Source organism: Dreissena polymorpha, chromosome 5, assembly GCF_020536995.1.
Source record: "Dreissena polymorpha isolate Duluth1 chromosome 5, UMN_Dpol_1.0, whole genome shotgun sequence".
In the NCBI taxonomy this organism is placed as follows: Eukaryota; Metazoa; Mollusca; class Bivalvia; order Myida; family Dreissenidae; genus Dreissena; species Dreissena polymorpha.
The window spans coordinates 32,399,151-32,412,396 of record NC_068359.1 but is presented as its reverse complement, the minus strand read 5'-3'; the positions used below and the strand labels follow the sequence as shown (position 1 = coordinate 32,412,396).

The 13,246-nt window shown below is 36.2% G+C and overlaps 1 protein-coding gene across 2 annotated transcripts in view; it reads right to left on the bottom strand.

The window, feature by feature from the left end:
• The window catches only part of LOC127881774 (inosine-5'-monophosphate dehydrogenase 1-like), a 73,183-nt gene that overhangs the window by 35,886 nt on the left and 24,051 nt on the right, over window positions 1–13,246 (bottom strand). For both annotated transcript variants that reach the window (XM_052429914.1, XM_052429913.1), the window contains exons 8-13: window positions 12,881–12,968; window positions 10,784–10,983; window positions 4,576–4,666; window positions 3,943–4,038; window positions 2,660–2,803; window positions 1,237–1,381 (exon numbers count right to left, since the gene is read on the bottom strand). In XM_052429914.1, the coding sequence (XP_052285874.1) occupies window positions 1,237–1,381; window positions 2,660–2,803; window positions 3,943–4,038; window positions 4,576–4,666; window positions 10,784–10,983; window positions 12,881–12,968 (764 nt within the window). The remainder of the gene's footprint in view (window positions 1–1,236; window positions 1,382–2,659; window positions 2,804–3,942; window positions 4,039–4,575; window positions 4,667–10,783; window positions 10,984–12,880; window positions 12,969–13,246) is intronic.

Genomic DNA, 13,246 nt, shown 5'->3' with positions numbered 1-13,246 from the left:
TTCTGGCTTATCATTGATACATTTTATAGACAAATATTATTCTATCCAGATTTACAACTCGTCACTTTCAATGTTCCATGAAAACAACAAGTAACAACAAGACTATTGCCAAGCAATTAAAGTCCCCTACCGGTTATCGCAGAAACCACCATTTGCAGCAATATTTCTAGTGTATTTGTTGCCATAGCAACCATAATCTCTATATTGCCATCTATGCACGATTCAAGTTTCATGAAAAAATATGAAGAACTTTTTAAGTTATCGCAGGATCAACCATTTTCAGCAATATTTCTAGTCTATTTATTGCCATAGCAACCAGAATTCTTGACGTAGGAACAAAATGAAATGACATTCATAATCTCTATATTGCCATCTATGCATGATTCAAGTTTCAAGAAAAAATATGAAGAACTCTTTAAGTTATCGAAGGATCCACCATTTTCAGCAATATTTCTAGTCTATTTGTTGCCATAGCAACCAGAATTCTTGATGCAGGAACAAAATGAAAAGATATGCATAATCTCCATATTGCCATCTATCCATGTTTCAAGTTTCATTAAAAAATATGAAGAACTTTTAAAGTTATCGGAGGATCAAGAAAAGTGTGACAGACTGACAGACAGACTGACAGACACACAGAGCGCAAACCAGAAGTCCCTCTGGTGAAACCGAAACTGGTAAGGGACTAATAACATACAATTTCTGGCTTATCATAAATACAATTTATAGACATATATTATTCTGTTTAGATATACAATTTTAACTCTGGTCTAATGGTTCAATAACAGCCTAAGCTTATTTAAAACAATTACAGAGAAATTCTTACAGCAGCAACCTAGTCAATATTATAACTTTGATTTCAGATAAAAATTATTTGGCATGTGAAAATCAGTAGGCCACTGTAGCTATGACAACAATATGTATTATGTGAGGAAAATATGTGTGTAGAATGTAGCACTCCTTCCTAATTGCTTATCAAAATCACAAAAGTGAAGGATAATTTTGATTTAGAGCTGCAAATTCCATTATTTTAAATATATTTTTGTGAAAGTCACTCAACTATAGTGTGGTCCTGTGGTGTGTGGCGGGGTGGGGGAAAGCCCAGTTTGACGATCACAAACAGAACTCACATGCGCAATGAGGGGGCTGCCCTAAATGGACAGACAGATATGACAACAGCCTGTGTCCCTATGACACCAGCCAGTCCAGCCTGTGTCCCATATATGTATGGAGTACCTGAAGTATCTGCTCTGACTGGCTCTGTGCTTCTCCATGGCGTCCAGGGAGCCCATGCCCCGATACTTCTTCAGACGAACACCGTCCGCAAAGAAATACTCGCCCGGTGCCTCCGTAGTCCCAGCCAGCATAGATCCCATCATAGCTGCAAGTGACAAATTGACATTAACCCTTTACCATTTAGATACATATTTTTATGCATTTCTTGTCCCTTAGAAAGTTAAATTTAATTTATGACCTTTTTTACAAAATTCAAGTTTTAAAGGCTTCATTTCAACCCTTAGATACTGATGAGAAAGAGTTAAGCAATTAGGGAGAGCCATGCTATGGAAAATAAAGAGTTTAATGCATGTGTGTAACGTGCAGTCCCATATTAGCCTGTGCAAGCCGCACAGGCTTATCAGGGATGACATTTTCGGCCTTCACTTTTCTGAGAAGACACTTTCTTTCGTAAACAATACAAAAAAAGCCTAAAGTGTCTTCCCTGTGGACTGCACATGCTAATTTGGGACAACACTTTAGACATGGCTTTTTAGATTAAGCAATTAGAAAAGTCAATTTTATGTATGAAATTGCACTCTTATCACACTAGTTGACGGAGATCTTTCTAATAACATCTGGTTTGAAATTAAACATATATCTAACACATACCAGACTTAGGAAAAAAGTAAGTCTTTTGGCCTTACAATTTACACAAGAAATTTAATTCTTACCACATCTATTGCCAATATTATTTTTGATAAATCTAAGTATTTCAAAAATTGGCGAAAACACAGCAATGAGCAAATTCATACAACATTTGGCTAATTTAGTGTAAGGGCCATATATTAAATCATTTAATTTAATTTCAACATATAGATGATAAACATAAAAACAACAAGATATGTGTTTGTCAGAAACACTATGTCCCCTTCTGCGCCGCTTTGAAGCTATATATTTGACCTTTGATCTTGAAGGATGACCTTGACCTTTCACCACTCAAAATGTGCAGCTCCATAAGATACACATGCATTCCAAATATGAAGTTGCTATCTTCAATATTTCAAAAGTTATGGCAAAATGTTAAAGTTGGAGCAAACAAACACACAAACCAACCAACCAACCAACCGACCAACCAACAGACAGGGCAAAAACAAAATGTCCCCCACTATAGTGGTGGGGGACTTAAAAATTGGGCATAAAAACATATAATGCAATGACAATCAATACAAACTAAAAACCCCGTACAAAATAAAGCAACTAATCACCTAGGGACACAGAGGCCACGAGTTTGATTCCAATTGTGGGTGCGTGCTTTAGATCGCCCACATAGACACCAAGCACTGGTTCTACCTCCTCAAACCGCCTCAAGAGAATTTTAATAAGCCTCAAGCTAAAGATGCAATCAAGCTGAAAATAAATCGATTTATACTAAAAACCCAACCTGTAGAAGCCCCCAGTGATAGTGCCTTGATGATGTGTCCCACAGTGGATATGCCTCCATCTGCAATGACCGGCACACCAAACCTGCGTGCGTACTCCGCCACCTTGTACACCGCCGTGGCCTGGGGACGACCTACTGCCATCACTGGAAATATATACTTAACATGGGTCGCGTTCATGGAAAACAGGCCATAATTAATGCATGTGCCTAATATGTCGTCCCAGATTAGCCTGCGCGGTCCGCACAGGCTAATCCTGGACCACACTTTTCACCTAAACTGGATTTTCGCTAAGAGACTTCATTTAAACAAAAAATACCATGAAAGCGGAAAGTATTGTCCCTGATGAGTCTATAAGGACTGCATAGGCTAATCTAGGACAACTCTTAACACACACAATTAGGCCAATTTTCCCAGAACGACGCTCACATTTGCAACCAAGGTTGTCATTGTTAAATATCAGCAAATGAATTTTATTGCTAAACATCAGGGGAAAATCTATTTTCAATACCTTTGATTTAGACAGAAATAGCTTTTTCAGTTCACAACCTTGACAACTCAAACACAACATTTGAGGATTTCAATCTGCATCTTGTAAAGTAAACATGTGTTCTTAATCCCTTAATTTAAGACTTTTTTGAAAACCAGCAACTGTCTATAAAGGTCATATGCTGCAGCAAACTAGCAATCAAGGACACTCCAACTGGTGTATGCTTAATGGAACGTATTCTGGAGACATTCTGACTTCATCTGGACACGTATTGTATACTAATCTCAGAAGAAGTATTATTATCAATTAAATTCAACTTTTAACAAGATGTAATGTGAGTTGTTTTACCCTTCTGAGTGATGCATATGGATTCAATGCCCATCCCGACCAACTGCCCATCCCGACCCACTGCCCATCCCGACCCACTGCCCATCCCAACCCTGTGACTTACCCTCCTGAGTGATGAATATGGATCCACTGCCTACCCCGACCAACTTCCCATCCCGACCCACTGCCCAACCCAACCCTGTGACTTACACTCCTGAGTGATGCATATGGATCCACTGCCTACCCCGACCAACTGCCCATCCCGACCCACTGCCCAACCCAACCCTGTGACTTACCCTACTGAGTGATGCATATGGATCCACTGCAAATGCCAACAAACTACCCATCCCTACCCACTGCCCATCCCGACCTTGTGACTTACCCTCCTGAGTGATGCATATGGATCCACTGCAAATGCCCACAAACTGCCCATCCCGACCCACTGCCCATCCCGACCTTGTGACTTACCCTCCTGAGTGATGCATATGGATCCACTGCCCATCCCGACCCTGAGCCCGTCCACTCCTGCATCAATCAGGTTCTTGGCTTGGGCAGCTGTGACAACTGCATGGGAAAAAATCAAAAGTCAAAAATAGCCATGATTATGAGATTCAATCTGGGAAAACAGGGTTTAATGCAAGTGCGTGCCTAGCCCAGGCTAATCTGTGATGACTTTTTACGCGCATGCATGAAACCCAGTATTCTCAGAGAATGGCTTATATGCAAATCTCTCTATCATCAACATATGAATAATGTAACAGTTGAAATGCACAATTATTATGAAAACAAGAGCTGTTTTGGGGAAAGACAATGCCCCCCCCTACTGCATTTTGAAGTTGCACAGCAGCTATTTTGATATTCAACCAAGTCCAACAAATATCCTCTATTTGCTTTCCAGGCAGCACATCAATACTCACCCAAAAAGGAACTATTTTGAGTATTCACTGGAATATGCATCTAAGGGACCACATTGTTGTTTCTCATTATTTGGTACTAAACATCCAAGTTTCTGACATTTTTTACAATTACACCATCTAGAAAGACAGGAAAAAGAAGAGCATCACTAAATTTACATAACAACACTGACCAATATGCACTCACCATTGCCGCCAATAATTTGAATCTCTTGGTATGTGTGTTTCAGCCACTTTATCAACTCAATCTGGTAGACAGAGTTCCCTTGAGAGGAGTCCTACAAACCAATAAAAATGAGTTTAATAGTTGAAACCTATTTTTTTTAACTTGGTTGCATCCTAAGCCAAAGGCTTATTGTAACAGTCTCAAGTCTGTTTCTTGGGAAGAAACAGAACTTGGTGTCTTTGTTGAAGATCTAAACAAGGCTCTTACAGGGTAGATCGAACCCATGACATCCAGGTCGCCAGGAAGAATCATATCCACCACTCCATAGTCAGGGGTGTGATTGAGGCAAAGTCAGAGGGGAGAAAAATTCTGTCGACTGATTTTGACTACACGAATGGCGCGGATAACGCAATGACAAACCTTAAAACGTCTACATTAAAATAAACAACTTCTTGAACTTCATAACAATATTTCTTTATAAAAACCTGTTAAAATTCACATTTAACATACTGTTAAACTTCACATTTAACATACTGAGGATGCAAAGTAAACAGTTAAGTATTTATTGTGATCAATAGCAGCAGTTTTTCAATGTTTTGAATTACAGTTAATGGACTTAATATTAACAAACACACTTGAGTGTTCTTCTTGTGTTAATGATGTATTAACGGAGTTAAATTAATATATTAAATTTGTTTACCTTTCAATATCTTGCATTTCACATCTTCACTCAGTTAACTAAACTGCGTGACAAACATAATAAAGCAGAATATGCATATGAATCTGATTAAACACAGACCCACAGACATATAAATCAAATCATGTCTGTCTATTTCCATGTTCGAACGATACTCTTCTAAATTGTTTTACTTCGCGAGTAGACTAAACTCCAATTTGCAAACACTGGTTTCCGTGACACAAATTCAGTGGGCACATTTCTTAACAAAATATGTGTTGCTTGTATCTAAAATGTAGTCTTTTATTTGACAAACACATTTCATTATTCCTATCAGACTAGGTGATGTCAGTCGTATATTCGATTGCTATTTGTCATTTCAATAATCTTAATTTTCTCTTCACAACGGCGCCATTTGCAAACAAATCAGCTGAGCATATTTAAGAAAACAATTTTAATTGGAAGATTGGGAAACGACAGCAAATTATATCGCTCATTTTAAAAATGCTTAGGCAGAGTCTACCAGTGTACATGTAAAATGCGGAGAGATTTTGCAGGCCGCGGATATTTCGGGCCGCTTATGAAATACGTCCGTGGAATCGGTGGAAGCCCCTCTCCCCCACATTTTTTCAAAACAAATTTACGCGAATCTCAGAAGTGACCTCCAGGACAACCCGATCCGCGGAAATCCGCGGATCCGCAGAAAAATCACACCCCTGATAGTGACGTTTTATATCAAAACGAGTGTATGACAGGGATTTCAGAAGGAAACTAAGAAGCGGTGTCATGCCAATTTGAGGTGGGCTTGAAATTCCCCATCTGTTTGCACAAACAAGAGTACATTGAGAGCTCTTAGGTGCTCACCTGTGTTCACGGACATCGATAGTTGAAGACAGAGGTCAGTTTTTGGATGACCCCACATGACCCAGATTCAAACAGGGCCTTCATATTGTCAAGATAAACATTCCAATTAAAATGTCATCAAGATTTGGTCATAAAAGCGGCCTCCTAAGTGGCAACCAGATTTTTCTATAACTTGGCTTGGTCACATTTCGGACACACACGACCCAGATGGGAACTCAGCCTAAATATTGTCAACGTAAACTTTTTGATAAGTTTCACTTCAACAATGGCAATGTGCTATAAGTTGATGACGCACCATGCACACTGAACAACGCTGAATGCCTGACATAAGGTGGTCATAACAGCTAACCTTGATCACAACAAAGTGGCTCAAATGGCACACTGTGATACTTGATTTACGATTGGCAATCGTTATTACTTGGCCTCTCTTATAGTTGTTTCATAGAATTAGATAATGGGTTAAATGGGGAAGCAATTTTACTGACCCAGACTTTCATTTTCGTGTTTTCATGTAATTTTGACCCGACTTGTCAAATGGACAAACACAAATGACAAATGTTTTTGCCACTTCACATGTATACATTCCCCAAAAACTTACCAGCCATAGACATACGACTGAGTTTTTTGGTAATTATGTCCAAGTGAAGGAACTATGTCACTGACCTAAAACACATGTCTTAGTTTCCATTGAATACCTGAAGAACAAACAGTGGTATGATGGTGTTTCACATTTACCTTAAAAGCCACATAAAGATTATCCAAACTATTCTACTGACCCAAATCGTGGTGTTTGCATTTGAATGCTATGGTTAAAGCCTTATAAAAACTCAAAATCAAAAAATATTTTGTTAATTAAAAGATTTTGAAAAATAAAGTTTCGGCGATTTTGATTGGAAGATGCGAGTACGTTTGGGGAGACATCCCATCTTCACCCTGGTGAAAATTTGAGTCAGGAACATTTAAAACGGTTATTTTACAAGTAATGGTACGTTGTGAAATGAGTGAATACCGTTGTGAGAAAACGAAATATTTTTACTGATATATTTATCTTCTGAAAAACATAAGAAAACTATTACAAACATTACATGTATTGTAAAAAAATAAGAAAACTTAAACTGTCCGATAATCCCCAGGTAGTAAATCACTAAATGCTTTGTAAAATGCTATCGGGGTTTATCGGACACCAAACTATGGCAAGACCTATAAAACTTAGGTGTGTTTTCTATACTTTTATTAGATGAGCTAAGAAACATTACGGCTTTGTTGCAAAATAGAGACATTGGAAGAAACAGACCATTAACTAAAATACAAATAAATAACAATAAATAACAATGTATATCTTGTATATGCGCGCTTTTCAGCTATGCCCAAGCAGGGAAAAGGTATGCGATGTAAATATGCCATATATTCGCAAATATATACGTAAAGTATAACTACAAAATACAAATTCACGGATGTATAGACTTTTCACAGCTTAAATAACATCACGATTAAGCCCAACAACGGAAATACATACAACCGACAACTGTCCGATTTAAGCCTTTTTAGTGTCCAAAACAAGCCTTGGGACGTCCGGTTTTACCCTGATGCGTCGTTATTTATAAACTGCAATCTTATTGGTGGTCTTAAAGGTTTAAAATAGATTTGAACATACCATACTGTTGCATGAAAGCTACTGTACCAAGAAAACAAAAGCATTCCGCTTCGAATAGTGAGTCATCGAGATTAAGCTGTCTTTTTCCTGGAGGTGTCCGATATAACCCAGGGCTACTCTACTGCTGTTCAAATGAACCGGATCAGTTTATCAAATAATAGCCGTTGGTAAACTCGGATGCATTTGCAGATTTCTGCATACAAACATATGTTTGAACTTGCACATGTTTTATTTGTCTATGGTAATTGCTCTTATTGTACAAGAACATAATTTAATATATGAAAACACAAAGAATGGAAAACATTTTATTACACAACAGATAAATGAGTGGATAATACCCGTGTACAAAATGGGACATTCTGAATTTCAGTGTGGTGCTATTTTTACCATCTTATACTTTACACATCTCTCTGCCTAACGTGAATTACCCGTAAATAGGAAAGCAAATATTGCAGATTATATATGAATTGTGCGATATTTGTATGGCTTGTTGTTTATTCTAAAATGTCAAAAGTATATGCATGGATTATAAACAATGCACCTTGTACGAAATAAGGAAAATGTGATAAATTGACAATTCAAATATGTCGATATACAGTACATGTACATGTGAAATAAGTCGCGTTTATAATAAATCATCAAAAAGACTTGCACTTTTCTAAATTGCAATATGCAAGATTGGACTTTAGACAGAGTGATTTTCGGATGTAATTTTAAGTTAATGATATACTCAGCGTTGTGCTTTGAAAGTGTAAAAATCGTTAATTGGCGAAAGATATTATTTTATAACGCAGTCTTGAAAACGGGCTAAATGAGAAGAATAGGCTAGCATGTAACGACGACCATGTATATGTTACATCACTTAAAACAACAAGAAAAGTAGGCGTCTTTGCAAGCACTCTCTCGCAGTTGGAAGCACCAGGGATTCCACTAAATGATGCAAATCCCGACATCATCATAAACTTTTCCCTGGTCATATGTTCGTAAACACTTTAAATAATTTGATGAACTCATAGTTAAAATGTACAGTTTATTTTATTGTGAATATATTTGTAAATGAATTTGTTAAAAAAAAAAATGTCGCTGTTTATTTTGTGTGTTGACCAAATCGAAGCGTGACACTTCTCGCGAAAATTATGTCATTAGAAAATGTATTGTGGGAATGTTTTGGTTAAATTTACCGGTGGTTAAATTCAACTTTGCACGGTTAGGTTACTTTGCGGTATATCGTGTTTATACAATCGAGTTAACTTGAAGGTTACTAAACCTGAATAACCGCAAACTTACCAAGGTTTGAAAGTTACCGAGCTGTAACTTTAACCAGTGTTTATACAATCGGGTGCTGTGGAAACATGGAATATACTTTGACACAAAAATAAAAATGAGCATTTTGTATCTCGTTAAATCTGTGTTACCATAACACATCTAACGTTAAAATGTTGGGGATTGCTATAAGAAACACTGATTTGGTATGGGTTAACTTAATTTTATGAAATATTTTACAAAATATTTGTTGATTATGAGTTTTTATATGGCTTTAACCATAGCATTACGAATGCAGACACAAAGATTTGGGTCAATAGAATAGCTTGGATAATTCTGCGAATAATCTAGCTTAAAATGCTGCAATTTAAGTTTGCTTTAATATGGTTTTGGACATTTCTTTATTGAGTATTGGAAATATATTGTATTTGTAAAAGTCTAACAGAATTATGTTTATATTCTGTCAAACACTATATGAGTATGTGATTTTTGCAACAAATGTTTATCTGCCTATTTAGGCTTAAATACGTAAGGTGACAGGACAGCCTTGTACATGCACTTATTCTGAGCACTCAGTATTCTGCTAGATCTACACATTAGCATTTTTTTTAAATATTTATTAAGATGATGTTTAAAAAAAATGTTGTTTTTTTTTTTTGGGGGGGGAGGTTGGGGGGGGGGGGGGCAGGGATTCTGGGTAGGGGCGTGGGGTATTGTTTGGGTAGAATCCATTGTGGTATTCAGGTTAGTGTTGTTTTGTCAAAGTAATAATAAAATGTGATCATAAATAAATAAGTTATGCAATTTAAGCAAAATGTTCAATTATCTAAGTGTAAAAGGGGCCATAATTGTGTCAAAATGCTTGATTCAGTGGTCTGCTCTTGTTTATAGGTTGGGGTCATGTTGGTAAACAAGTTTGCAACATATAAAAGCAATATGTCAAAAGATATAGGAAATATTCAGGGTAGTACGTAAACTTTAACATAGATTTATCAATAATATGCATATTCTAAGTATAAAAGGGGAAATAATTATGACAAAATGCTTGATAGAGTTGTCTGCTCTTGTTTATAGGTTGGGGTGATGTTGGTTAACAAGTATGCAAAATATAAAAGCAATATGTCAAGGGACAATGAAAATAAATGGGGTAGTACGAAAACTTTAACATTTGCTGCATATTCTAAGTGGAAAAGGGGCCATAATTATGACAAAATGCTTGATAGAGTTGTCTGCTCTTGTTTATAGGTTGGGGTCATGTTGGTAAACAAGTATGCAAAATATGAAAGCAATATGTCAAGGGACAATGAAAATAATTGGGGTAGTGCGAAAACTTTAACATTTGCACGCTAACGTTAACGCAGATGGTCACGCCGACGCCGGGGTGAGTAGGATAGCTCCACTATATATATTTCATATATAATAGTCGAGCTAAAAAACAATCTGTGTTTTTTTGCACAAATTGGAGAATGTGGCCCAAGCATTATGAATTGGGAAAAATAGCGTAGTTTTGAGTGAAATCCAGCAAATGGTCTTTTTTTTTTTTACTTGCTTACAAATTCTTTCAAATTAAGAATACGTTTTTTAATAATATAGTTATGCAGGTTCAACCTAGAGAGCGGTATACAGGAATTAACTAAATGCTGCATTTTATTTAACTAAATTTCTTTTGTTTAACCTTCCATTGAGAATTATAGGATGTCATTTGTCAAAATATATACTTTTTGACATTTTGAATGGGACCAAATTTAACCAAAAAAACAATAGTGACTTACAATAACAATGAAATCTGCGCCAGCGTTAATGAGTGCCTCTACCCGAGGTTTATCCGACTCATGCGTGCTCACTGCAGCCCCCACGAGAAGCTGTTTTTTCTCGTCCTTGGAGGCAAGCGGGTACTCACGATTCTTCTTCGTGTCGGTCCTGGCAATCAGTGCCACCAATTCACCATTATCATTGACGATAGGCAACTTTCCTGCAAGTGGTACAAAAGTGTTTTAATCCACCATTTTGGGAAAGGGGCCCAAACTCTTTGGATTGGTAAAAAGTTCGTTGTTTTTAATAAAATTTGGGGAATTGGTGTTCTGTTTGTTTTTCAAACCTCTCAAATTTGTGAAAAAAATCCATTTTCTAAAGGAGTAAAAAAAGCCCTGCACAATAACGTAGTTCCATTTTCCAATTGAGTCACGCTGATTGATGCTTGAATGTTTCCTTTTGAACTGTAAAATTTCATTTTAAAATGTTCTGTTTGCAAGTTTATAATTTCTGGTTCTTACCATAATTACTTTAAAGTTTTCCGACACCCCCATTTTTGCCAAAATAATGATTTTTCGTGACTCTTTATTTTAATACATGCGCAGGGCTATAGATAACAAGCGTGTTTGCGTTATTACGCAATTCAAATAACCAAAAACTTAATTAAATTTAAATAAAGCGTACAAAAACGCAAATACAAATTTAATAACGTATTCCCGTAAAAAACCTTGCGTCATGAAATGCAATTCTTACGAACACCGGGCGTATTTTTTAGATTGGTTATTTTCCGTACCAAAATGTACCGGATAGTTTATATGCCGTGCTTTGAAGAAAAGAAAGCAGTCTTTACAGTGGTGATCAATCTTTGGGGTATTATTGTAATTATTCGTATACCCGTCGGATTTCTTCTTTCATTTTCAAGGTATTCAACTCAAAATGACCCGAAAATGGGGTGCATCGCTTTGAACAGCCATAATTTCATCAATTTGGCAGAGATTTTCACGAACTTGGTCTTTTTCAACGCAAAAATGAATGAACTTTGATCAGAAATTCAGTAATTGTTTGTTTTAATGTACAGGTACCTTTTTGAATTTCATTTGTATTAATAATATAGTAACCTTAGTAGATCTTTATTATATTATATAGGTCATTCCCTTAATTACCCAATTGAGTTAAGAAACCGGGGGTGAAAAACCCAATTAAGCTCAAAAGTAGGGGGTGAACATTTTTGCTAAAACTTAATTGAATTTACAAAAACCCTATTGTTATCAAAAACAGGGGGTGAATTACCCAATATACCCCAAAAGTTATCTATAGTCCTGCATGCGTGTTTTTGTTTATCATTAATGACTCTAAATTTTCAAACTGTATATTTTACAGCACTATTTTACCAGATTTTGGCACTGTATTTGCTTGTCTTGCGACACTTTGATCATGGGGTTTTACCAACGGATTAAGGAAATAAAGCCTGGGTGACGCATGCCTGAGGGCAATAGACCATACCATTTGCGTAACTTGGTAAATAACCATGTAGAAAACAATCGCTTCACCCAACAGCTTTTTAAATGAAATCTTCCTTTTAAGGAAGCAGTATGTTTAATACTTCACTTTTTTATCTGTATCATTTCAAGCAAGAGTAAGACAAGCTGTGAAGTTGTTTTAATTTTAAAGTAAAACTGTTGTACATTGATTTATTGCTTTTATTTCAATCAAATTATAATTTTCTGACATTTAATTTTTGTCTCAAAATTTTCTGACACCTGAAATTTTTTAATATTTTCCGCAACTAAATTTTCTGACACAATTTTTTTATTTATTTAAGTGTCCGAAAAATTAGAGTAATAATGTTAACTGTTTGATCAGTAGCGGAATGAAACTCTATCACAAAATACTATAAACTACCTAATTTATGAATGCTACACAAAATACTGTCAAAAAATTTATTTGTATATCTAAAGTGTTTTTTATGTTGTTTTTCTTCATTATGGTTAAATTTCCAGGATGTTTTCCCTAAAACTTTTAAAAAATTTGTTATCCTGATTTTGGAATACAAGAAATCAGAATATTCTTGTTTTACCAATCAAGCTGACACCTTGATCATCACCACCAGTGTTTACCTTTCTTGCTTTTCTGTAGAATTTGGTTGGCTTCCTTCAAGGTGACCCCAGCAGATGCACATACTAGCTCACTGAACGGTGTCATCACCTTCAACATACCAGAGACATTTCAAATCATACATGAAACAAGGGACAAAATTGTCACAAAACCAGGTTTTCATTGTGAAAAAAAATCTGATAAAGGGAGACAACTCAAACTGAACTTTTTAAATGAACAAACAAAATTAACACCCTTTGTAAGTTTGTTTTAAAATAAATCTATTTTTAGTCGTGGCGACCTTGACATTGGAGATATTGACGTGATTCTTTTGTGCAACACACCGTCCCATGATGGTGAACAAATGTGCCAAATGATTTTAAAATATC